At 42.5% G+C, this 25,505-nt stretch overlaps 1 protein-coding gene across 1 annotated transcript in view; it reads left to right on the top strand.

Moving 5' to 3' along the window:
* The window catches only part of NR3C1 (nuclear receptor subfamily 3 group C member 1), a 73,065-nt gene extending 47,560 nt beyond the window's left edge, over nt 1-25,505 (top strand). The window contains exons 5-9 of the mRNA XM_074915750.1: nt 4,632-4,910; nt 7,804-7,948; nt 16,963-17,093; nt 20,188-20,345; nt 21,278-25,505. Of these exons, the coding sequence (XP_074771851.1) occupies nt 4,632-4,910; nt 7,804-7,948; nt 16,963-17,093; nt 20,188-20,345; nt 21,278-21,430 (866 nt within the window). The 3' untranslated portion in view covers nt 21,431-25,505. The remainder of the gene's footprint in view (nt 1-4,631; nt 4,911-7,803; nt 7,949-16,962; nt 17,094-20,187; nt 20,346-21,277) is intronic.

Here is a 25,505-nt window from a genome sequence, read left to right as displayed (position 1 = left end):
TAAAAGCAAGTACTGCACTTTATGGCATGTATGAGAATTTTAATGAAAAGCAAGGGGTTTTTACACTAACATTTCTCCTGTGCTTTCCTATCATCATCGGTTGCTCTATCTCTCAGTATGTTCAGCAGAAGTGAGTCATACACACAAAACAGGGTTATTTTTTATTCCTGTCAGCACATATATCTTGTTGCTTTTTTACTGAATCTGAGACAGCAGAACTCTAGGAGAACTCCTGCAGGGAGGTGTGATGCCTGCCCGTCCTTACTCAGGAGGGTGACCTGACACCAAAACCACAGATGAGAGGGAAAGCCCAGAGACACAGATCTAAAGTTGGAGTAGGGCTTGTATCTCCAAACTGAAGAAAAGGAAATTATTTTTATTCATGCTGTGGATTGTTCTTAAACATCTGTGTAAGAACCTCTTTGAAAAAAAAAATAGGTTAAATAAATAAATTTAAGTGTACCAGTACATATTTCTTCTCTGCTAAGTCCTGGATGGCTTATGAGAAACTGAAGACCACATCAACTAGAGATTTAGCAGCAGCTGTAAAATGACATAAAACATTTTTATTAGTGTCAGCTATGTTTTATGCTTGATAGTTTTTCCTTGAGCTGTAGAGATTAATACAGTACTTGCTAGCGTAGTTATCATGGTGATACTTCTATAATCAAAATTGCCAGATAAAATAAAAATGTCAAAAATGTATTTGTAAGGTACAAATATGAACAGAGTTTCATTTCAGTCAGTGATAATATCCTTTGGTAAGATGTAAGTGGTGAATTATGTTGGCGAGGTGGGCGATACACACACTGGAGTCCGTGCTAGCACGTCCCTTCCTCCTCTTCGCCTTCAGCCTCTCTCCGGAGGGTGAATCACCAGTTTTCCTGCCCTGCAGGTGGCTCTGCATGCCCCTTCCTCCAGAGCAAAGGGAAAAACCCAGCGCTCTGAAACTCTTCCCCGCCCCGTGGCATCCTCACAAGCGCATCCCACCCGCCGTGGCAGGGGCTGGCAGGGAAGCGCGGAGGTCGCTGGCCGGTTTGTTGGGGTGCTGGTGGATCTGTGTGCAGGATGCGAGGGAACGCTCTTACCAGCCACACTCTGCAACAGCAGGTTCTACAGTAAATCCTTCAGGTACGTGAGGTTGTCAGCGAGTGTCTCCCCGGAGCTGGAGTTAGCTTTTAGAGGCTGCCAGCGGGCTGAACCTTGCAGCTCCAGAGGGGATGGCAGCCTAGTCCTCCTGCCTGCTCCTGGTGCCCAGGGTGGGAAGATGCAGTGCCCTGCTGGGGCTGGCGTGGCAAGGAGAGGTAACGGCAGGGCCTAAAGAAAGCTCAGAGTAATGCAAGAAACCACAGTTTTAATTTTGAGTCGGAAAAGAATACATTTGGTGTTAAGTCTTTCCTTTTTTTCTCTCCATAGTTTTCAAAATACATGGTACTCATACATTTATCTATATGACTAAAGTACCTTATTATGTCTGTTACTCTAATAGTGAACCTTTCCCTTCCTGCAGCAATTTTATTTGAACTCTTTTTGAAGCAGACCCCAGTGTAGGTATCTCAGGCTCTAGGATGTGTTATCTGAGTTGCCTTTCTGCACCAAAGAAAATGAAAACTGAATGATGTCTGATACTTGCCACTTTTCCACATGTAGTTAGGAGCCCTTCCAGCTATAGTTTGTTTGCCTGAATTTTGGCACAGAGAATCCTAGAGAATAGTGGCTTTGTGGAGGATGGATATTGTTATATAAGTTGTTGGAAAAAGGAGGGGGGGAGGAAGTTTTTTATGACTGAGAGGGAAAAGAGATCTAGAAACTCAGCAATGCAAAAATGGAGGAACCCAAGGTAGTGTGAAACAGTGAAAAACAACCATGAAAACGATGATTTATTGGAGAGATCTGAACAGATGGTGAATTGGTCGTGGAGAAGAATTCATAGCAAAGAAAACTGGAAGGCAGCATAAAGAGCAGAAGAGACTAAAACTTGAGTTCCTTTTATCTTGGCTATTTTGGGGTCACAGTTCAGGAATTACTGTTGTTTAAAAGATAATTAAATTTGCATACTTTTTAGACGGTAATCTCTTTTTGAAAAGTCATCAGGTGTATCCTCAGTGCATAAATGATGGTTATAAGCAAAGCAGGCAATGAATGGCAAGAGATCAAAACTCCCCATAGCATGTCAGTCTGACTTAGCCTGGCTGGCTGGCGGCTGCTTCGCGAATCTGCCCAGTCACATTCTGAATAGCTCTGGGGTTTAATAGCTGCAGTGAATTTCACCGTTGGGGTTGGTAGAAGACTAATTTATTTTTAAATAAATAAATGAATAGAATCTACCATGCGGTATTTTAATTCTTTCCTGCTCTTGTGCTGAGACAAAAGTGGCTCCTTGTATGTTAGGAAGATGTTGATTTTCTATAATAGTCGGGTTTATCATCAGTCATAAGTTTGACCCTATCTATCACCCTCTTCTGGAACCTTCTTGTTTCTATTGCCTGCTTTTTTTTGGGTATAGAGGACTGGAGAAACATAAAATTAACAGCTGCAGGCACAGGAGATTTATAAAGTAGATTAATGATACTTTGCACTATAGCCTTTATTTCTTTGAATCTTCATTTCCGCTTTCATCGTTAATTGACCCTGGGCATTCCTTGGCACCCTTTCTCTTTCTGAGGTGTTTGGAAAAAAAGATTTATTGTTGGATTTTATGCCTGTAAAAAGTCATCTCATAATTTTTTTGGCCTTTCCGACTGCATTTCATAGTTAAACTGTTTGGCAATTTGCAGATTTTTTTGTCATCTTCATTTTGAATTTATTTCAAATTTTTGAAGGATCTCTTCCTCTTCCTAACAATATCAGTTGCCCTGCTCTGTAACTGCAGTGGATTTTGTAATTATAAATCCCGTTTTAGAAGTGAAGTGCATGGTTTCTGTGTCTGGCAGCGAGGTGGTGGGAGCGTTTCAGCGCCTCCCGGGACGGCGACCTGCCTGCGTGGTTCGGGCGCACGGACCATCTGCCCGACGGCAGGGAATGTGTGTGGTCAAACAGGAAGCCTGTACGACCTCGCTGGGTGCCAAACTGCAGGGGTTTTGAGGGGAGGAGTTGTTTGTTTCAAACAGAAAATCTTGGATGCTTTTATTTTCATGCCGAGTTTATACGTATGGATCATCTTCTGTAATTTGCCCTAAGGAGCTGGTTTTAAATTTGTGGTATTTTTAGATTTGAAAAGAAATTGTAAAGAATTACATTATTTCAACCTTCTTTTTTGTGAGTTACAACTATATATCTAAGTCAGGTCTAGTAGCATAGCCTAATAAAAATTTTTTACATAGTACTTTGTCTTATCAGATATATTTCTTTTGATTCTAATTTCACCAGACTTTCTGGGCTGGAAATACTCCATACCAGGTGTCTGCATTAAGCTGAAGGCACGTGCAGGTAAATTTAAGTCAAAGCAGTTCCTTTTGCTTTTGAGAACAAGGACAGTGGGGCAAAAAATGCCAGAACGTTGAAAGGATTTTGGAGCAGCCATTTCAAAATTTTGCTGAGAATAACAAGAAGCCCTTTGCTCCAAGGAAATAACTTGTTGCTATTCCCCCATGACAGTCTTGGCAAATGTGGCCGGTGTATAAGCCTTTGGGAAACTGCAGTTTATACAAGGTCTGTGGAGAATTTCGGATCTTTAGCGGTTCGTTTCTGAAGTCTGTCCTCGCCAGTGGGAGAAACGGGGTCAGGAGGGGGATTTTCTGGGTTGGAAAGCTCCCGGGTTGGTGCGTTTCTGATGATCGGAGATTCTGAATAGGTCAGTAGAAGCTATGAATGTGAAAGCACATTACATGATGTGTTTATGTGCTCCTGATTTATCTCAGAAGTTCCAGAACAGAAATCAATTAATTAATTGAGACACAGGAACAGAACTGGGCTGCGTTTTGGTCTCTGTTAAATAGTCGTTTGGTGTAGCTGCCTGCATCCGGGCTGCTGAAAGCCGAGTCGAGACTCCATTACTGACAATATGCTAATAAAATCCTTGCTCCAACTTTTTTTAGTTTACAGTTAACATCTCTGTGTGATATTTTATTTATTTGGCGAATGAGTTTTATGGTTTAATTACGCAGCAGTGATTTATATGCAAGAGGGTTGGCAAGAGAAAAATCTCCTCCTGCCCAACATTTTCAAAAAATGTTTCCCTGGCTCGAGAGATTAACTCCTTAACCATTAAATATTTTTGTTTTTCCTTTCATCTGTATGGTTTCTATGCTTAATCTTTTAAGAAACTGCACACAGTCCTGCAAGGATTTCCAAGCAGGTGTCGGGCTGTCACATGAAGTTTCACTGAAATTTTGCACGTCAGAGAAATTCTAGGATCAGGGCTTGTATTTGTACTGCCTGCAGAGATTATTTACCATTTTGAATCGGTAACATAAATGTTTAATTAAAATGTAAAATAAACTTATTTGCACAGGAAGCTTAATTAGAATTAATGTGAAATTATTTACAAATTGATGACAAAATGCTTTTCGAGTTTCAACTGCCTGATCTACAACTGCAGGAAAACAAAAGCAGCATTTCCTCCGTTACGTTTTTATAGCAGTGCGGCCGCTTTCCATTATCTAACCTGTGACTCACCAAAACTTTCCTAGCTCGAAAAACAAAGAAGAAGATAAAAGGAATTCAGCAGACGAGCGCAACGGGAACGCGGGAGGTTTCTGAAACGCCTGGAAACAAGAGCATCGTCCCCGCGTCGCTGCCGCAGCTGACGCCGACGCTGGTTTCGCTGCTGGAGGTGATCGAGCCCGAGGTGCTGTACTCGGGCTACGACAGCACCCTGCCCGACTCCAGCTGGCGCATCCTCTCCACCCTCAACATGCTGGGCGGGCGGCAGGTCGTGGCTGCGGTGAAGTGGGCAAAGGCAATTCCAGGTAGCGGGCAAATGCATTTGTTACAAAGCACAGTTTTTGTATTTGGAATCCTTCAAAGCCTTCCTGGGTAGAGTTTTAGTAATATCTGAGCTAATTTGTGTCTCAACTACATCTGGAGTGGAAAAGCAGAAAAAACACAGGTGCAAAAATTTATTTCCTAGGATGACAAGTTAGGTCATTTTACTCGAGCCCTTTGACCGCTGAATGTTAAAATTCATAGTAGAATAGAGATTTGTTTTTAAAAGTAATACAGTGAACTATTTCTGTTAGCTCTAGCTCCACCTCTTTGATAATTATTTCTTGAATATTTTTAGCAATGAGGTTCTCTTGACTTCTACACACTGGTGCTGCTGTACTGGCTTGGCTGGGTCTGCATTCGTGGGTGGTTCTTTTTTTTAATTTTTTTTTTTTTTTTTTTTTACTACCCCTCACCATATCCATAGTTTTTTTCTTGCCTGGGAGTAGGCATTTGAGCATCCAGTTCCAGGGTGGAAGTCAGGATGTTTGTTTTCTCTCAAGCACTGTAGTGACACGTGTGATCAAACTGTCACCTGGGGCGTGTGGAAGGTTTGTTGCTCCTCCGGCTCCCACCTGAAGACTCAGGAAGCAGTTGCCTTACAGGAGAAGCAATATCCAATCTCAGCAGTATGTCCTCGGGAGAGGACAGAGCCAGAACTGAAGCTGGAGGCACATTTATTCCTGACTGAACAAAAAGTAGTGTTTTTCTCCCTTTCCCTGCTGCTCAGTCCCGTTAGCTACCTGTTCTCAAAACCCTGAGCAAAACCACTTCCAGAATGCTTGTGTTGCCCAAGAATAACATCACATAACAGGTCTGCCAAAAAAAACAACAAGTCTGATAATGAAACCTGTGAGTCATAATGGTGTCTCTCTTGAGGGAGGAGAAATAAATTAACAGTGGGAAAGAAGGAATAGTAAACCCAAATCTGTATGTCCAGCGGAGATGGGAACAGCTCTGTACGTCTGTCAGGGCTTGTCTGCAGGGGGGCATCGAGCTGGATTCGCTGAGGTCTGCGTCAGGAGACGTTCCCATGCGCACGCTTCCTTCTGGGGCAAGGCTTTAGGAGACCATCTGGTATTCTCAAATACAAATTTAGATACAAAGCAGTTCTGTGTTCATACTCTCTTGTGAACAGTTTCCCTAATTAGACAAACCCTTCAGGTTAGAACATATGCTCTTAATGAAAATGCCAGTCTTCTCTTTAATAATTACATTAATAGGAACTACTCTTATCATTTTTCATCTTCTTTTTTTTTGTTTGCTAAGGTGGTTGTTCACGAGTATTTAATTTGTATGTAGCACTACTGGTTGTACACCATCAGACCTACTAACAATAAGCCAGCACTGGTTGCCAAACCCTTTAGTTGGGATTTCAAAATAACCTTTTCCTGAGGAGGGTTTGAGCAAAGATTTCAAGATTTGACCCAGTAAGTTTGAAGTAACTGTGAAACACTTTGCTTGCATTTTAGAAGTAGTAAATGGTAGTTACTGCTGTCTCCAAAACCAGAAGGTTGTTTGGAAGTTGTTAGGCATTATGTTACGTATTGGCCTGCTGAATGCTATCGGCACGTCTTCAGGAAGCAGCCCTGGTGCAAGCTCTTTAGATGTCAGATGCTTAATAAAATTAGATAAAATCAACTTGAACGCAGGCTTTAATAATGATTCAATATGGCACAGTATTTTCTTGCTAAATGTAGGCGGGATCTGATAGAAACTAGCGTTGCAAATTAAAAGCTGCCTACATTGTAAGGCTGTTCAGGGGGCCAATTTTCAGATTCTGTACGTTTCCTCATTGTCTAATTGGCTCTGTTCGTGCTACATATTCTTAAAAGTTTAGAAGCAGTTAAAGATGGTAACTAATGCAATACATATTTTGTAAATTCAGTGTACAATTGTTGTTGAATAAGAACAAAATTTGACATGAAACCACCTATTGTCTGGTGGACTGCTCCCACAAAAAAGACAATATTCTGTTATTTTTGGAAGATAGCCCAATGAATTATAGTGTATATTAAATGGAACTGCTGTCTTTTGTAATCTAACTGACCATCAGTTCCAGATAAGCACATGCATATGTTCTGATTTTTTTTTTTTAATATTACATCCCATTTTAATACTTGTAGTACCTGTCAAGACTTACCCCTCTGGTACTCCGTCTGCCCAGAACACCCCGACATGGTGTCTCTCAGGGCTTCCAGGGGCGTGTGCTTTTATAGATGGGTGCTGAGAACTTATTTTGAAATGTGTATGTGTAAGTAGGAATATAATTTATAATGCAGAGTTCCAGAGTTACTCTTTCTGTTGCTCTCTTTTGCCTATTTTTCTGTGTTTTGTGCAGTTGAGAGTTACAGGTTCCACCCAGCTCAAGGTTGAGTTGTGTTGCAGCTTTCTGCTCCGACCTCTCAGGACTCGTGCGTAGCCATGTTGTCCAGAAGATGTAACTGGAGTCCTGTGGTTTACAAAAACTTAATTTCTACATATGCAAAGTTTTGCACCTTAATGGTGCAAGTATATGAATGTGGCTTTACGTGGCATTGAAGGTTTGCACCCATTTTCAAGTGCATTTTTTTCCATCCAGCAAGAGCTTCCTCATAAGAAACCTCTTGCTGTTCTAATTTATTTCTTTCTTCTGCCAAAGATCTAATCTAAAATACTTGACTGAATCAGATTAATATGGTAGGAAATTTTGCGTTATTTCAGGTTACAGTCACCACAGTTACAGAAATGGTTATCAAATACACTTTTAAAAGTGGTAATTACACTGATAATACAGAAGTTGTACTGGCGATAACCGTGGTCCTTTTCCAAGGTATGGGAGGTTTTTTTCTTTTTTTTGCAACCGATGCTGTCACACCTCCACTGTTATTTTTCCAGGTTTCCGAAATTTACATCTGGATGACCAAATGACCCTTCTGCAGTACTCGTGGATGTTCCTGATGGCTTTTGCTTTGGGATGGAGATCATATAAACAATCAAACGGAAATCTCCTGTGCTTCGCACCAGATCTGATTATTAACGAGTAAGTAAGACATGAGTCATTCTCCAGGTTTCTCGGGGTGATTTTAGACTCCACGGAGTGTTTCTGGGTTTTGCACTTGAGAGGTGAATCACTGGGTGGCAAACTCTTCCAGAGATCACAAATCAGTCTGTCATTTGCAACTTGTTTTTCTTTTAGCAGATTGCTTAGAGTTTTTAAATAAGTCAAATGAAAGAAAGATAGTTTAGATATTAAGTGTATTTATATCAAGAAGTTTTTGTGGGAGGTGTTTGTACTAAAACATTCCATATTGTGACTGTTCCTGCACCATTCATTACAATCATTCATTTTATCAGAGCCAACACAGTTAAAGCTAAAAATATATCTGAGATGGAGTGAAAAGTTTGGCAATTGCATAGTGTTCTGTATGTTTGTTGTATAAAAGTCCTGCTAGTTTCACAGAGTTTTTGATCAGTTCAACATTTATATCTGAGCCTGATTAAAATCTGGCTAAAAAGATAAGGTTACAAATGGAAAAATGTCTGATTTATAATTTTCTCGTTGAACTTTGTAACCAGTTCTCAAGAAAAGTTGAATTTGCCAGAATATTTGGACATTTCTTGCACCTTGCATCATTTTTCCTTGTATTTTTCAAATCCGTGTTGTGCAGTAATTCTGTGTTGTAGAGGAGTGAAAGCAGGAACTCGGGATTGCCGAGGTGATGGGCGGAAGGCTTAATCCAAGGTGTAGCGGGGATGAACTTTTTGCGCAGAAATAGGTATAGTTCTGTTACTTTCCACAGGCTGTTTCAAAGGTGTCGGAGCAGCTGAGGTTAGGTTGTGCCTTTCTGCCTCTAGTCTGGAGAGGAAACACTCCCTCCAAACCCTCTCCTGCTGGGTGGGTTCGGGAATCAGGCCCCCCACACCAACACTTTCTTTTACTTGAAGCCGTTTCAGCAGTTGGGTCCTTCAGCTCATATTTTAAAAAACCACTTCTTCAGGCAGGTGGAAGTGTGTCTGCGTAGTCTGTAACAGACCTTTCCAGGGATCTTTCAGTCTTGCAATTCCAGTGGTGCTAGGAATATTTATCAAGCCTGTCGAGGCATTTTGTTTGTATTTTGAATTATTTGCTGAAAATATTCTGTGAATGTAAATCTTCGAGGCTGTTGGCCAGAGCCATTCAAAACCTAGATTACCCATCTGCAGCTTCCCATTAATATGATGCTCTCACTCTGGATTTGCTGTTTCTTTTTTCATGCAGTGTCATAGTCCATTTGTGGGGGCTAAAACGAATAAATATGATTACACAGGCTTTGACACATATAATCAACATGATTTTTAGCATTGCAGTTTCACTGACAATAATTTACAAATCGATGCAAGCGACAAGGTTTTATTCCCATCTGGTTTTGTGTCTGTAAAATGGAGGCAGTACTAATCCCTTTGGCATGCTGGGAGACAGTAGTCTTAATAGTTTTGTTCCTATTGCACTTCAGTATCAGATCTCACAAATCTTTGTTTAAAAAAAAGTAATTGTTACATTTTCTATGAGGTTAGCCGTTTACATTTCAGACTACTTTTTCATGTTTATTTATTCCCTTTATTTTTTCAGTGTAAATATTTGTCCAGGCTTTTATAAACTGTAATCATTTCTTTATAATGACAATTCTTCAAAAGAAGGTGAGGAGCAGACGACAGGTGAGGGCCCATCTGTGTACTTAACGTTTATTAAAGTTCTTAGAATATGTCTCTGGAGTAGAATAGTCTCTATGTGGCGGAGTTGAAATAATTGATGTTGTCACTAATAGGTGTAATAACATCTGATTTGCTTTAAGTCAGAGGTCTCCTGCTGTTTTATCTATGGGTCAAAACCACAGAGCTTTACAGCTAAAAAAACCAAATGCAAGGGTAATCCTATTAGACTAAATATTAATTCTCAGATTCATTGTAGTTACAGTTTTGGTACATAAATTGTTTATCAGAATGACATTTGTTTTCAATAAAATATGTAGACTGAGAGAACTGCAATTTCTTCTCCAGTGTGCTACAGGTTCCCCATAAAACTCGCTGGTCGTAACTTTTTATGTACCATTCATCAATAAAATACAGCAACCTCCGAGTTAAACATGGCAAATACTGAATAATACATAAAACCAGTGCCTGAGTTATTAGAAGCTTCTGAAGCACAGTGCTGCAGGGAGAGCCAGCGGGGCAGCGCCGCTGGGGAGGAGCTGCTGGTGCCGGAGGGTTGGGTTCGGGCAAGAGAGACATCAGGGACATCGAGAAAAAAAATACACTTGGATTTTAATGGTCAGGTGTACCCGCTCTCACTGCTTGATACATCATTCAAAAGGCAGTACTGCGGCACATAATATCCCCTAAAAACCGTTCTGGGGTTTATTCAGTGCTGCTCTCTGATAGGCGTTTTAGTGATCTTTCACCCGGACAGCTGCTTCCCGCCACCACCCCTGAAGCTCCTTCCTAAAGTTAACTTACTGCTCTGCCTTGGACCTGTTACTAGCTTCTCTAAAAAGCATAATTTGGTTTAAGAATCATTTGTTAAAACCCGTTAACCAATATAAACAGGTAAAATCGCATCCAAAAGTCAAATCTGCTCCAATATTTGGTAATTCGAAAACCAATTGTAATATTTAATAATGTTACAGTGAGTTCTCTGGAATAATAGGAAAAAAAAGTGAGTTTTTCTCATTAATTTTTAAGCTTGATTCCACTAAATACAGTTAGGCATAGGTGTCGTGTAACAAAATCAGAACCTTCATTTTGATTGTCTGGAATCGAGGATCATGCTCATTTTTACAGCTAACTTGAAGCTGTCTGCATCAGATTTTTGGCTTCCTGTTCGGTAGTTTCAGATTTATGCATGCAGTTGAAGAGGTCTAAGCTGTTCAAATCTGTAATTTTTGAGATCTGCAAATGACATTTCTACAGGTCTGTTCTTTATATGAACATTTTTCATTTGTAACTAAGAATTTGTTCTGGCCCCGTATCTATTAACTGCAGTTTCAAAGCGTGATTGCAGTGGAGAGCTAGAACAGAACTATGTGTCTTTACACATACTGTGTTAGAATACAGTAATTCCAGGAGGTCTTCCATCTCTTCAAGCCACGGCCTTTAGTTTGAGGATGTCCCTTGTTTTTCTTAAAAGCGGTATAAACAAGTTGTGGAGTTGGCAAAAACTTCCAAGCCTCCAGCGAGCCTCTCGTGCAGGCTTGTGTCAGTTCAGCCTTACAAAACAGCGGCGAATACTCCCATGGATGGGCTCTCAATTCTGTTGTGTGATTTGAGTCTAAACATCAAACAAAATTGGATGTATCACATTATGCTGTAAGTGATAAACATCTCACTGTGTATATGGAACTACACATATTCAAATCTTAATTAGTATGATCTTTTAAATATATTTAGCCTACTTTTCACCAAAGACATTCCTTTGATTTTACTTCTAAACAATGGACCCGGAGCAGGGTCATAAGAAGAGTATAGGTGTTGCTAGGTACAGCGTGAATCAGGAAATGGAGCAGACAGGCATCTTACAATCACGTTATTTCTTCCCATTCCTGTGTATGTTCATTACAACAATCAACTCGAGTCGGTCTCAAACCACTTCCTTTGTGCCACCATGCGGTGTAGCTTGCAGCAGCCTAACCCAGGTGAAGTTCAGGACTGCGAGTGCAGGATGAGTTATCCAGTAGCAGTTGCGGAGGAGTCGGTAATAATTTGTCTCTGCTGAGAGCTAATGCTCGGGGGGGCAGGGGGCACGGTGTGGGACAACAGAGCATACCGTGCCTCCTGCTGTCTTACTTGGGTGGTTACAGGTAAGTGCAGTTACTTCCATTTTAGTTTTCTTTGGGGTTTTTATGGGTTTCTAGAAACCACTTATTTTACTCCATTTCTGAGCTTTAAATCTTGTCCTCGTATTTGGTACAATTCAGTGTCTTCAGCTTCAGGAGGAGAAACTCTGTCTGTGAAGGGTTCTCCAAGCCCAAGCGTTTTAAATAGACGTAACTGCAAAATATTTTTTTAAGATCTAATTCTTTGTGGGGTTAATAAGACTTTCTTTAGTTTCATGTATCTGCCCAAACATCGGAGCAACCTCAGTCTGTCATGCATTTATCCTTGCACCAGCCCTGCCCGGTGTTACTCCCGTGTAGTTACCACGTACATGGAGTAGCAAGATCCCCTGGCTCATGCCGACACTCCCCAGGGAGCTGCGTGTAACCGGGCTGTACAGACAGAACCCGTCTAACCCGTTAAGAGGTTTGTCATCCTGCGTTTTCAGCTAAGAGATCCTTAGCATTTCTAAATATCTTACCATGAATGCACAAAAAGCTTCCCAGGAATCGGTGGATTTGTTTTGCTGAGTGCTCAGGTAGCCGTAGCTGTGGTAGTGCTGAATGCCACTGTTCATTAGTTCCCTTGTAGATTCCGCCATAATTGAATTTTCCAGGTATCATCGATTCAGTCTGTGGTGGGAAAGAGAATTAAATTCTGTTCTTCTTTAAGTCTTAAGCTGGCAGCCTAGTCATTTAACCAGTCTTCTCCTAAAAATTGAATACTTATTGAATATTCCATTTTTATGTCTTTGCTCCTGTCATTTATTTATTTGGGGGTGAATAAAATCATCCAGTATATTTGACAGTGTTTATCACATACGAGTCATAAGTCCATACATCTGATAGGCTTGGGCAGGGTGGATTATAAACTTGCTGTGGTATGAGAATAAATTATTTCCCATAGCACCTGTTGAGTGCAAAAAGGTTTACCGTACGTATGCACCGGCATTGCTTTCACCTCATACGCTTACACTGCACCTGTACGGCTTTTAATTTTGTTTGTCTACAAACCCAAAAAGCGGGAAAGGTCCAGCTGTCATTTCGGCAAGAGTACAGGTCACTTCAGCGTTCCTCCTGCTTCCATTTTTTTCGGAACTCCTGCCGGTTCCAGTTGACTCAGGTCTCAAAACAACAGCCGCCGGCTCTCGGTGCCCCTCAGGGGCTGCCGCGGGGAGCGGGGCCGGCCGGGCAGCGCCGCAGACACTGGCCCCGCGGCGAGGCAGCGGCACCGGGGGCTCCGCAGCTGAGGAGCAGGCGGGGGGGAGCCGTCGGTGCTCCCCGACGGTCGGTGAGCTCGTGGATGGCAGTTCTGCCCGATCCCGTCCCACCGCAGTCAGCAGAAGAGCTGCCGCCGCATGGGCCCACCTCAGTCCTCTAGGGTGTAAACTGGTGTTTCCTCCCCCCGCGGATCCCGCACAGGGAGAAGCGACAGAGCAGCCGTTGGCGGGTTTTCATCCCCAGGCAGGTCGGGGGCAGAGGGGAGTCGTAGCTCCTCATCAAGGGAGGGGCAGAAATGTAATTCCAGTTATTTTAAGGCTTTGGATAAATTTTAGATTTACATTTCTATACTTCATTTCTGGGTAGAAGTAATATGTTTTAATGAATTAGTGTGTGACTATTTAGTAAGCTCATCATTTTACATTTCAAAACAAGAATTACCTTTCTTTTAGAGTTCTGTCTGTATCAGTTGGCAATTTCATACATAATATATGTATCTTTTTATATATATACACACCAAAAAAGAGCCCTCAATTCAAGTTGTTGACAGGTTTGGCAGCTTAATAAATCTTAGGCTTCAGACCATCATTTAGTATTTGGAGATTGTATAAACCTGTGATTTGTAGTCTTGTGTAACCGTTCCCACTGTTCATGATTCAAAACCTGCTTTCCTTGGGTCTGGCCCTGTTAGCGTATCAGCTTTGGGCCTCTGGTTACACACAGTGTACAGGGGCTTACAGTGAGCAACAGGAACTATTGCACAGCTGTGTTCATCGAGTAGCAAAGGCCATTTAATTGCTGCCTGGCTTTAGAAATAAGTTCTTGGAAGTTCCAGGTTTTTGAGTCCGCGTGCTCATCATCTTAGCTCTTTGCTCTTCTTAGGTTTGAGCTCAACTCCTTGGGCTCGTGTCTCCTTACAGTATTATTGTACAGAATGTCTGTATTGCTGTTCTTTGAATGGAAAGAAAATAACAAGCAATTACAGTTTTAAAAGCAATGTTTTATCTGTTCTCTTATTCCCAGAATTTTTTCTGAACATTCTTTTGCAACTGGTTCTGTGGAGTCGGTATCATCTGTTTTTCAGAATGCCAGCATCTTGTTTACCAATTTTATTCTTTTATAGACTTAGCTGAACTGAATGACTCACGGCAGTGTTGAAAATCATCACATGCTTTTATCATCAACATGCATCCCACACAGCAAGCCTATGTACATCCCGTGTACATGACATGGACTGTCATCGAGCTCAAACTTACCACTAATGCCCGACTCGTGTGTTCGTTTCTGAGGTAGCTGGTTACAAAAGCAGAGGAATATTGGACACTTACAGAACAAGAATGCGATTCAAATGGGATTAGATTTGCAATCACTGAAGCAGGATCGCTTCAAAAGTGATAAAATGCCATCAGTCAGCTGTTTTAAGTCTCAATTTATATGAATGCCAATAATTGCAAAAGCACTGAAGTGCTGTGACCTGCCCCGCGTCTCTGGGGAGCTCCCGGGTGCTCCCCCGGGCCTTGGCACCGGCTCTGCCTCAGCAGCAGCCGCTCCCCAACTCTTGGGGGGTGCAGGCAGCTGCCAGACCTTTCAGCTTCCCCAGGACTACCAGCCCTGGCCATCACCAGAGCTTGGCTTGAAGACTCCACGAAGTCACTACAGTTCTGTAGATAGTTTCTGCTAAAAAGGAATCACGTGTGATGTCATCACTAAGTATAATACCTGTTTTAATTAGCCGTACACCTACTTTAAGTATTCCGTCGGGTTCATGCGTGGGTGAATCAATTCCCAAGTTGCTAAATGCCCTCTGTAGGGAGGGGGACCCGTGACACCGAGCAGGGAGTCAGGGGGAGCCCGAAGCCTCCGCGGCAGCTGGGATCATCTGGTGCGCTCTGGCCGGGAGACGGGCGGGGGAATGTCTGGGACCTCTTCCAGACCCTTCGCCAGCACCAGGGGCTGTGCAGTGAATCAGCTTCCCTCTTGCTCAGATGGGGCCCGGCCCCCCCAGGCACGGTGCGGAGCTCACCCCGGCGCTCGGGCTCCTCTGAAGGGAGCGGGGCTGTGTTTTACTCTGGGTTTTTGAGGGCTGCCGTTAGCGTCGCCTTGGCCTTACCAAAAACCTTCACACGGATTCTCAGACCCGCGGATGTGATTGCATTTACAGCAGACAGAAGTAAATGACAGGCTGACCCATTTCATAATGTTTATTTTAACCTTTTGCCCAGAAATGGTAATAGTTTTACATGAGGAAAACTGCTGAGCCCTGCCACAGAACGGGTTTCAATTACTCAATTTGAAATATGTAAGATGCCCTTTGATACAACCCAGAGAGGTTGGGAGAAAATTTGCCAAACGGCCAAATAGTGGCTTTGTGTCAGGCGCCCCGAGAAACATCCTACAACTGAACATCTTACACTTACTCCTGGTTCACGCAGCGTGACCTCATGTGCACTCTGTATTCTCGCTGTTCCTCCTCGATTACTGACGTCGACATCACGCCGGTGTTGCTGGATGTGCCTGCACGCCTGTGGCTGTAGGTGTGCGGACAGTCCCCTTACGTGCCGGAGCTGGCCGGCCACATGCCTTTGGAAATCATGGGCTTGTACTTGATTTGCTTTCAATACAGTTTCAATAGCTTGTGTTTCTTTCCTCCTTCAAACCCTCTGAATTCCTGTTGTTATTCTCGGGTTTTTGCATCTTGAGGAAAGGTGCATCTTCCTGCCTTCACTTGGGCTTTCTTCGGGTGCTCGTGAGGGTACGTTATATAATTCTCGTGCAGGGCTAAGGAAGAGAGAACTGGAAAGTGATAGTAGCTCTGGAGAGGTTGGTGTAGTTTCATAACCAGATCTTAACTTAGACTGGGATTCAATTTTATCCATGTCTTTAGATTATACTGCTGAATAGGTGATGCCTTGGAAAAGATGACACATCATTAATGAAAAATAAATCGCTGGCATTGCTGTAGGGAGGTGATGTAGTCATTGCATTTGAAATGCGCTATTTTGCCTGTCTTTTTCTCTACAACAGTTTACATGGGAAAAGCATGAATCTCTCTTACGCTCTTCAGAATGAATCTGTTCTTGTTTATTTTCCACCCAAAACGGTAATCCTGCAGTATTCACAGTAACCAGCTTTAAAAGCACATGTGTTGCGTCAGGTGAGGTACTAAATAAAAGGAGGAGTTCTTGTCGTGATGCAGGACTAGAAAAAATAAAAGGAAAAAATTTATAAATATATAATGTTGGTCATTCTGATTCCAAGTAAGTGGTTTCCAAGATTTTCCTTTGGTTGTCAATACGTCTTTCCATCTATGGTTAGAAACCTTATTATTGAGGTTTCTTATATTTATAATATAATTCTTGTATTATTTCAAAGGTAACAAAATTTAATTGCAATACGAGGCATATTTTTAAGAAGTAGAAGGAGTACAAGAAGTATGCAGTCACTTTGAAAACGGAGAAGTTACGGCCAGTTGATGCTGTCACTAGTGAGCAAATATATAGTAAATTTTCGTGAACTTTTCAAGGACTTAGAGAAATCTCATCTCAGAGTATAATAGTATACCACCATGGTTCTTTATACGGTTTAAATACTTTGGGACTGCCAGACTTGGGGAAGTTTGTTACACAGTGCCTGAACTTGACTTTTCTGTCAGCGTTGCGAGGAGCTGTTAGGTGGTGCCTCTTGCCAACAGCTCCCCGATGGGTCCTTGGCAGAGACCGGCCCTCCCCGGTGACCCGGGGATTTCAAGGTCGTGCTCCCCGGGCTGCAGTTCTAGGCCAGTGCTTACATGCCCTGACAAAGGCAATCGCCCTGAACGGCTTCACTGGAGAAAACCAGAGATTGTTTTGCTGCAAGATAGATCACGAACTCGCTTGTCATCTGCCTCTATGGCCCCCACTGCTCTTGGATGAAGCGTGGAGAGACTTAGGTTTAGAATTTTTAGGTAGGTAGACATTGAACTAACTTTTATGCTCTTATTTCTCAGGCAGAGAATGAACCTACCCTGTATGTATGAACAATGCAAACATATGCTTATGGTTGCCCGAGAGCTATCACGGCTTCAAGTCTCATATGAAGAGTATCTCTGCATGAAAACGTTGCTTCTCCTCTCTACAAGTAGGTGAACAGTTAAATACCTGTGTGAACAATGTAAGTTTGACTTGCCAGTGTTACGAGTGTGCACGTGTAGTTTAAAATTGTGTTTAGGTATCTGATAGCAAACACAAGTCAGAAAGTTCTGCTTGGCACCTGATCGTGCAGGGTTGGCGAAGGCAATTCTGCTTTTAGCAAATACAGCCCATTCGTGCTAAGATATTATGGACTGTGTTCAAAACTTCCCAAGTCCAACAGAGGGGCCTAACTCAAAAATTGCAATTTGAAATTCTTCAAAAATATATAAATCACAAACTGGCTGAGGAGTTCAGAACTCAAGAGAAACGGACAAAGCTGTGAACTTCGTGCCTATGGAATACTTTAAAAAAACAAACAAAAAAACCCCAAACTAAAACACTCTAACAAACAAACAAAAAACCCAGGCAAAACAACAACGTAACCAGAACAAAAAATCTGCCGTCACCTGTGAGGAGGTTCTGATCCAGTGAAGCAGTTTCCCCCCCAGAAAAGTTAACAAACTCCCCCAGAACTTATTTCAAAATTGTTAAATACAATTACAGCTTTTTGCATCTAAAAAGTGTATGGTAGATTTGCAATAGATACCGTGAGACAGATTTATCTAATACACCAAAGCTATCTAATCCATCAAAGATCTCACATACTGCATGACGGGTTTTATGTCATTTGACAAGATAGGCTGTAGTTAAAACACGTCACAGCTTAGTAAAATTCTGCGGTCTGTACTGCATGAAATGTCAGTGTCAAAACCGTCCTTTTTGGACTCTAGAGAAATGCACCACGTGCCACGCTTACGGTGCTGCTTTCACCGTGTGAGCACACTCACTGGTGCGCAGGTATGTTCTCTATGCACGGTGGGGCCGTTGCTCCCTGAGGAAGCTCAGTTGTAGCGTTGCAACCCCGGGACTCTCTGTAATAAGGAGTGTGTGTGTGTGTGTGTGTGTGTGAGCGAGCGCCTCGCCTGGCACCGCGCGGCCTGTCCTGGAGAAAGCCCCTGGCAGCGATGCCCGCGGGACCTGCAGAGCTGCATCTCGGGCAGCGACTGCGGTTTCCCTGGAGCCTTTGCTGCTTCTGCTTGACGGGAGGTTATTTTTGGTTTAGTGCAGTGACAGGTACACTGCTACGCTTTAAAAGTATCAGTAAGAGCAGCAATGCCAGTAAAGATTTTTTCGGCATGGTACTTCTATGTGATTAAAAAGACGTAGTTTTTAAAATTTTAGATAGTTCATTAAAAATTGTAGTCAGTTTGTTTCACCGAGGGCTCAAACATTCCTTATCTTTGGTATTTTCGGGGAATAACAATTCTTCTAAACCAAGAGAACGTGGCAGCTTTGGGCTTTTCCCCACGGGCAGCAGGAGGGTCCCGTGGCCCCGTGCTGAGGCCCCGTGAAGCCCCGGGGGAGGGCACGGGCAGGAGAGGTGTCGGGCGCTGGACGCTGCCGTGGCCGGTTCCCCCCCGGGCCCGTCACCTCGGCGGCCTGGCAAGGGCCGGCCCAGCCTCGCCTGCCAAGCCCAGAACTGGGACAAGGGCTCTTTTCAGAGGAAACTTTCAGCTCCACGCTGACGTGGGCTTTGTAGGAACTTGAAACTTCCCCAAAACTGCAGATTTAAAGCAGTTTCTGAAATCTCTCCTGAAAATTCCTCAAGTGTTTTGGATGCGGTGTAGGCCAACTTTCCTTACAGGAATTGGAAATTTCCTTAGAGGAGTTTCCATGGCAGGAATGGTGAAGAGGCAACACTCGTAGAATTAAGCCCGTTGACAAGTGACGTACGGCAAGCACTGGCGTGAACCAGCAGAAGGCCTCTTGCTTCCATTTACAGCGAAAGACAATATATTTTCACGTTTCTTTCCGAGTACATACATTGTGTAAGGGGTACACTGTGGAACTTCTGAAAGTTGAATAGCTGAAATTTGTATAGCTTTTAAAGCCGCAACTTCACTATTTTAATTTATGTTTATTGTGTTTCTGTGTAAAGTTTTCCAAGAGAAGAGGAGGAGGAGTAAAACAGGAATCCCACGCGGGTCTAGATACTAGCTCACGCATAGACGTAGCTCACAGACTTTTTCCGTTTAAGTTACTGAAGCGGCAGTTGACATGCTGTCATCTCCCCTGTAGGCAAGGCAGGCAGATTACTTGACTCCAGCATCTCTCAGGTGCTGACAGTGTAGCGAGGGTTGGATATTTTTAAGGAAGGGAATGTGCTTTAGTGGCCTCTTTCCTCTGTGCTTTCAGTCAGCTTTGTCTCAGCTCTCTTCTGTATCTTCAGCTCTTTCTGTTCACTTCACCAAGGGAGTCAAAGGCTTCAGATCAAACAGCTTAAGGACCACTGGAGTCCTCATGCTTGGTCTGTCCTGATGTACTAGTCCTTGGCCTTTGGAAGGACCACCCTAGTAGGAGAGAACGGAGGCACCGGGATTTAACGTGGGTTTGAGGCTGAATAGAGGCCTCGGCCCCCACGCCTTGGGTTTGTACCCCGCAGCTCCTCGTCTGCCCGGCGCTATCTCAGTGTCTGTCCCTATTCCAGGAAGCTCTGCCCGAGCCCCGAGTCCTCCCTGGCGTGGGCAGTCAGTTTGTCGTCCAGACTCTGTTACTGCCTTGCCTAGGTGCGTTATTTGATCCATGTTGGGCTTGGAACTAGATGATCTTTCAAGATCCTTCCCAAGCCAGGCCCTCCTGTGATCCTACCCTTGCTCTTCCCTCAGCACACGGAATTTCTGTGGAATCTTTCCAATGTCACATTTCCCCCGACACTGGGGACACGGGACCTCCAGCCCTGGTGGTGGTTCTTCAGGGCACCTCCAGGGCTTAGTGTTGTTGCCTCCGCGGTCTGATTCCCTTCCCTCTGTTTCTTGCTGGGTCACCTTTGGGGTTTTTTATTTTTATTTTGCCAGCAGTCCTATGCTATTTGTTCAGCTAGCCATCCCGCTCATTTTCTGCTCTCTTTCTTTCTCTCTCAGCTGTCATTCCATTAAATCCTTTTTCTTTTGGTCATCTTTGTGTAACTAATGTAATAGAACTTAAATAATGACACAATTCATAGATGTATAATGTCTTAAAGGTTCATATCAATGTTACAGTTCCTAAGGAAGGCCTGAAGAGTCAATCTTTGTTTGAAGAAATTCGTATGACGTACATTAAAGAGCTGGGCAAGGCCATAGTGAAGAGAGAAGGGAACTCGAGCCAGAACTGGCAGCGGTTTTATCAGCTGACTAAACTGTTGGACTCTATGCATGATGTAAGTTCTGAAAGGAATGCTGCAGATGTTCCAGATAAATGAGGTTGGGATATGACAGTAATCTCCACGATCCTTTTATTTAAAGGGATAAATGTTGGGGCAGGGCGGGGTGGAGGCGCCGGTCACGCTCCCCTACGTCTGACCAAAGGCGAATTGAAAGAGGTGAACGTGGTGCTTTTAGATGACTTTTGGAATGGACTCTGCAGCAATTATTTTTATAATTAATGTAATTTTCAGTCTGTTTAGCTTTTTAAAATGATGTTGCTTTAAAATGGAGGGCCTCGGAAATTCTAAATGATTTTGCAGTAGCAGCAGAGATGTGAAGTTTAAAAACAGTATTATCTCAGAGACGAACTAGCTAAGAATCTAGAGAAATTGTTTGAAATGTTTGAAATTGTGTTAAAATAATGCATCAGTGCTATTTTTAGTATAAGTTGTGTTAAAATAATGCATCGGTGCTATTTTTAGTATTAGTAGCAGTCTAATTTTGCAAGGAATTTCAGAATTCGGGCCGTCTCCTTTTGCGGTATGCACTCCAAATTGTGCATGCAGTGCAAAGCAGTCCAAGTAGTCTTTAAGCTGGATAAGGCAAGGGAAACTCTGAGACCTCAACAAATATTTTTTTCTTGTTAGCGTACCAAGCACTTGGAAAGATCTTATTAAGCTTATCCCTATGTACGTTATTTATATGCTAGGATGGGAATTGATACAGAATCTCTTCAGTATTTGTAAAGACCTTGCACAATCTGCTCCCTTGTTTTATAGTAGAATGCCATTTGCAAGACTTACTAATTAAAACGAGGATAATGCGTGTCTGCCCCGCGCCCCAGGCGTTGCCCGCGCGGGCTGGGAGGCGGGGGAGAAGGGATGTAGGTTAATAGTTCTTCTGTATGTATTCGTGTGAAAGTAATTCTTTGCTTTATCACTTGTAGGTGGTTGAAAATCTTCTGAGCTTTTGCTTCCAGACGTTTTTGGATAAATCCATGAGTATTGAGTTCCCAGAAATGTTGGCAGAAATCATCAGCAATCAGATACCAAAATATTCAAATGGAAATATCAAGAAGCTCTTATTTCATCAGAAGTGACTGCCTTAATACAAAAGGGTTGCCTTAAGAAAACATCAAATGATAGCTTTTTTTTTTTTGTAAAGAAAAAAACCTACAGAACTTGTTAATTTTGTCCTTGCAGCGGTGTTCCTTTTGTAATTATGCACTACATGTGGTTTACAGAGGGCCAAGATTTAGGCTATAGAAGCAGCGGATTTCTCACATTTGGTAAATAATTGGGGAGAAAGGAAAGGAAAATAAATCTTGCTTGTCAGAAATTATCTCTCCCCTCGTGCAACATCCATGGATGCATCAAAACCACCAGTGACAAGATCTGAGGCTGTTACACGAACATTCTGCTAATTAATTTCTGCAGTTGGCTGGAGACAATTTCCTAGGCGCTTTTTTTTTTTTTTTTTTTTTTTTTTTTAGTAAAGTGTTCTGGATTTTTTTTTTTTTTTAAAGTTAAGGTAGCATTTTGGTTTATGCATGTAACCTGAAGAAAGTTTACAAGTGTATATCAGAAAAGGGAAGTTGTGCCTTTTATAGCTATTACTGTCTGGTTTTAGCAATTTCCTTTAACTTTATATACCGTGAACTAGGCTTGTTCATTTTTTCTTACATAATTTTTTTGTAATACTTCAAGATGCCTATTGTACAGCTGGTTTTTTAAGGTGGGGCAGCTCGTAGCTTTCCTAAATGACCTCTAGACAGTAATCCTTGAGTATATGCGTGTGAAAATGGGTTGGGCTTTTCTAACCTGATAGCTTTGAACTTGTCAAAGTGACCATAAAAGTTTGACATTTTTTAAGGGCCGAGGTGGGTGGGAGAACACTCTCAAATCTAATTTAAGTAGATGTGAATGAAACAAATACTTTTGGTATATGTGCAAAAGCGTTGGATATGCAGATTCAAAGAAAATTAACCCAGTCCTAACTGGATGTAAATGAGCAGGTTATTTTATATATTGAAAAAAAAAAAAAAAAAAAAAAAGCCTGATTTTTGCATATAATGCAACAGCCATAACTATAAGAGTCATGGGCTGCATTGATGCCAAGAAGATCAGTCCTGACTGCCCATCAGGAAATTTTCAGGAAAATATGCATAGCTTAAGAAAAGTTTACTTCTGTGTGGAGAAACTCACATTTTCTATACACTTAAATCTATCATCATACAAGTATATATGGAAAAATACCATTGACTTGAGGCAGACATGTAATTACGCCCAGCGGTCTGGTTTTGTTCCGTTTCTTGTACCGATTCTGGAGATCTCTCCTCCGGCGCGAGCCCCGTCCCCGCCGCACGGAGCAGAGGCTGTACAGACCCTGTGCTCAGAGCCCCCTCCCCACCCGCCACCGCCTCGCTCCCCCTTTCCTGGAGAGCAGGAAAGCTCCGCTACTGATCTTGTGGTCTTAGAGTCGTACGTCAAACTTTCTGTCTTTGTAAGGCTGCGTCCCTTCGTACGGATTACTGCCGTGCCATCGAACCCCCACAGGTCTCGTGGATTTCTCCTCCTCGCCATCGATAACTATATTTTAAAACGTTTAGAAGCTGTAGTAGCCTTTTCTACGTGCACCTTAACAATTTTCTGTATCTCAAAATTTAAATATTTACTAAGCCACTCTAAAATTTGATTTTTACGCAAAGTGGCCAGATTATTTGTGTAATAGAAAAGAGAAAGATCATCTGATAAAATACAAAACCTAATATATTTTTATATTTAGTTATAGTTTCAAATATGTATAATCGGTATATTCGCTGATCCGAGAAAAGAAGGGAAGGGCTACTGCAGCTTTAAAAGCAATTTATTAAATGATTGTAAAATAGCTTGTATAGTGTATAATAAGGATGATTTTTAGATGACAGATCGCTTTATCATGATACATGTAATTATATTTTTTGTAGGGGTCACAAATATGCTGAATGGTAACCCGTACAAGTTGTGGTTTGTCTGGAGGTAGTGCTGACGGCATCGGTGTTTAGTATCCAAAGAAGTTCTCTGTTTGGAAAGGAAAACCTGTGTTCAGTGGGTGCTTTTAGGGTGGGTTTTCAGTTTATCGAATCACTGTGTAAAAAGGCGAGTTGGAGCTTGGATGGAATACTCCTATCTGTATGGCCGCTCACACCCGCGAGCCGCCGCTCAGCCGGACTCCGCTGCAAAACATGTAACCGGGCAAGAGGCGTGTGCGCAGGCGCGCCTGCCGCTGGGACACGCGCGTTGGCTTCAGATGCAGCCTCGCCTGCCACAGCAAAAATTTGGCAATAATAGGCATACAGGTACCAGCAATATGTAAATACCGAGCGTAGGTTGTTCACAATACACTAGTGCGTTTCTATTGTTCAGCAAAAGTTTGTTTCCAAGTGAAATGAGAAAACTAAATTTTCATCCTTTCTTAAATCTCTTTTTTGAATGTTATACCTATTAAGAAAAAAGATACTATATTCAGTACTTTGGAGTAAAATATCATCTTTAATAAAAAAAAAAGGTAATCATTCTCTTCTCTTTGATCTGTAAAGAATATGTACATTTTGTAACGGTTAAGGTAAAGTTCAGTATTTTAATGATAACTTTCAACCCAACCCAATGAAAATACTGACGCGACCCGTTTGAGATACAGATAGGAGTTTCATACTCTGTGGTTCCAGGTGGGCTCTTCACTTAAAAGAAAACTGTTTTTACTTCAGCGAATGTTTTTAAAAATTGCATCCCCAGATACCTCAATCTGAGCTTGCGTGACAGGGCGGGTGCGTGCGTGTGGGTGCACGTCGGCAAGCGTTTGTGCGTTTGTATACACAAAAATACAAAACTTTCATTTTTTTTTGCCAGCAGAAAAGTAACTACAGTGAACGCGAACAAATTATCACCACCCTGAAAGGACTGATACCGTAGGAGAAGAGAGGCTCTCTACCCCCTTTTTGTCTATATGCCTGTATATTCATTTTTAGTTTATGGATTTAAGGAGAAAAAAAAAAAAAGACAAAAAAAAAAGGAGACTGTGATGTTAGAAGAAAGCGATCGTCCTGTACGTGCTGTTGAGTTTTGAACTTCACGATTAAGAATGTGTAGTGCTTTCGTAGGGAGTGAGAAGTCCATGTTGTGTGTATCCGTAGTCCTTGTAGCCGTGGGTAGTATCTGCACTCTGGATAAAGCAGGGAGAATTCTGACTTTGTCTCTTCAGTGCCTTATCACAAAGTGCACGTCTCCGAGCGAGGGCCGAGGGCCGGCCGCTCGCCGCCGCCCGCCCGGACCCGCCGCTGGGAACGGCCGGAGGGAGGGAGCGGGGGCGAGCTGGGGGGTCGGAGCTGGGCAGCGGGGGGCTGGGCAGAGGTGCCAACCGAAGCCGAAAAACGAGCTCGCCGTTTTCACCGGGAAGGGTAGAAAACGGGAGGAAGTGCCTGCATGACCATCAGCTCAATCCTGTTTCCCGCAGTCGAACTGCAGCGAGTGGGGACTTCAGGGTCAAACCTTGGAGGGAGGTTTTTCTAGAGATCGTATCTATTCTGTACTAGTTCCATCCTTAGCCCAGTCTGCAACCAGGTGTTGCTGAGCCATCGATGTTACGTAGGAACCAAATTTCCAGGGAAGGATCGGCGCCTCTCGACCAGCACGAGGCACTCGTTTTCCGATGAAAGGCTGTGTGTATGAAAATATCCCCCACCTCCAAACTAACTTGCATAACAGCATAGAGTCAGCGATGTGTCATTATTCTATTTTGTATATTAAACAAAAGATATATACTGGGGACAAATCCTATATCATACCGGTGTATGGCATTATTAAAAAATCATTATTTTTATCACAGTAATTTTAAACAGCATTAAAAAAAAAAAAAAAATAAACCAGTGACTCCTGTTTAAAAATAAAAGTTGTAGTTTTTTATTCATGCTGAATAATTCTGTAGTAACAAGTCTGTAGTTTTCACCTACTCAGTGAAATGTTGGACTGTAAAAGCTTGTGTGGAATTGTTGAACATTTATTTTTTCATTTAAATTTGCTGTTCTGGTAATACAAAGCCACACATCTGTACAGAAGTTGCAGTAAATGTGAGCCATTTACAGCAATGCCGAATAATGGACAGAAACCATATAATAAAATTCTGCTTTTTTCATTAAA

Source organism: Athene noctua, chromosome 12, assembly GCF_965140245.1.
Source record: "Athene noctua chromosome 12, bAthNoc1.hap1.1, whole genome shotgun sequence".
Lineage (NCBI taxonomy): Eukaryota > Metazoa > Chordata > Aves > Strigiformes > Strigidae > Athene > Athene noctua.
This window is presented reverse-complemented; position numbering and strand designations above follow the sequence as displayed.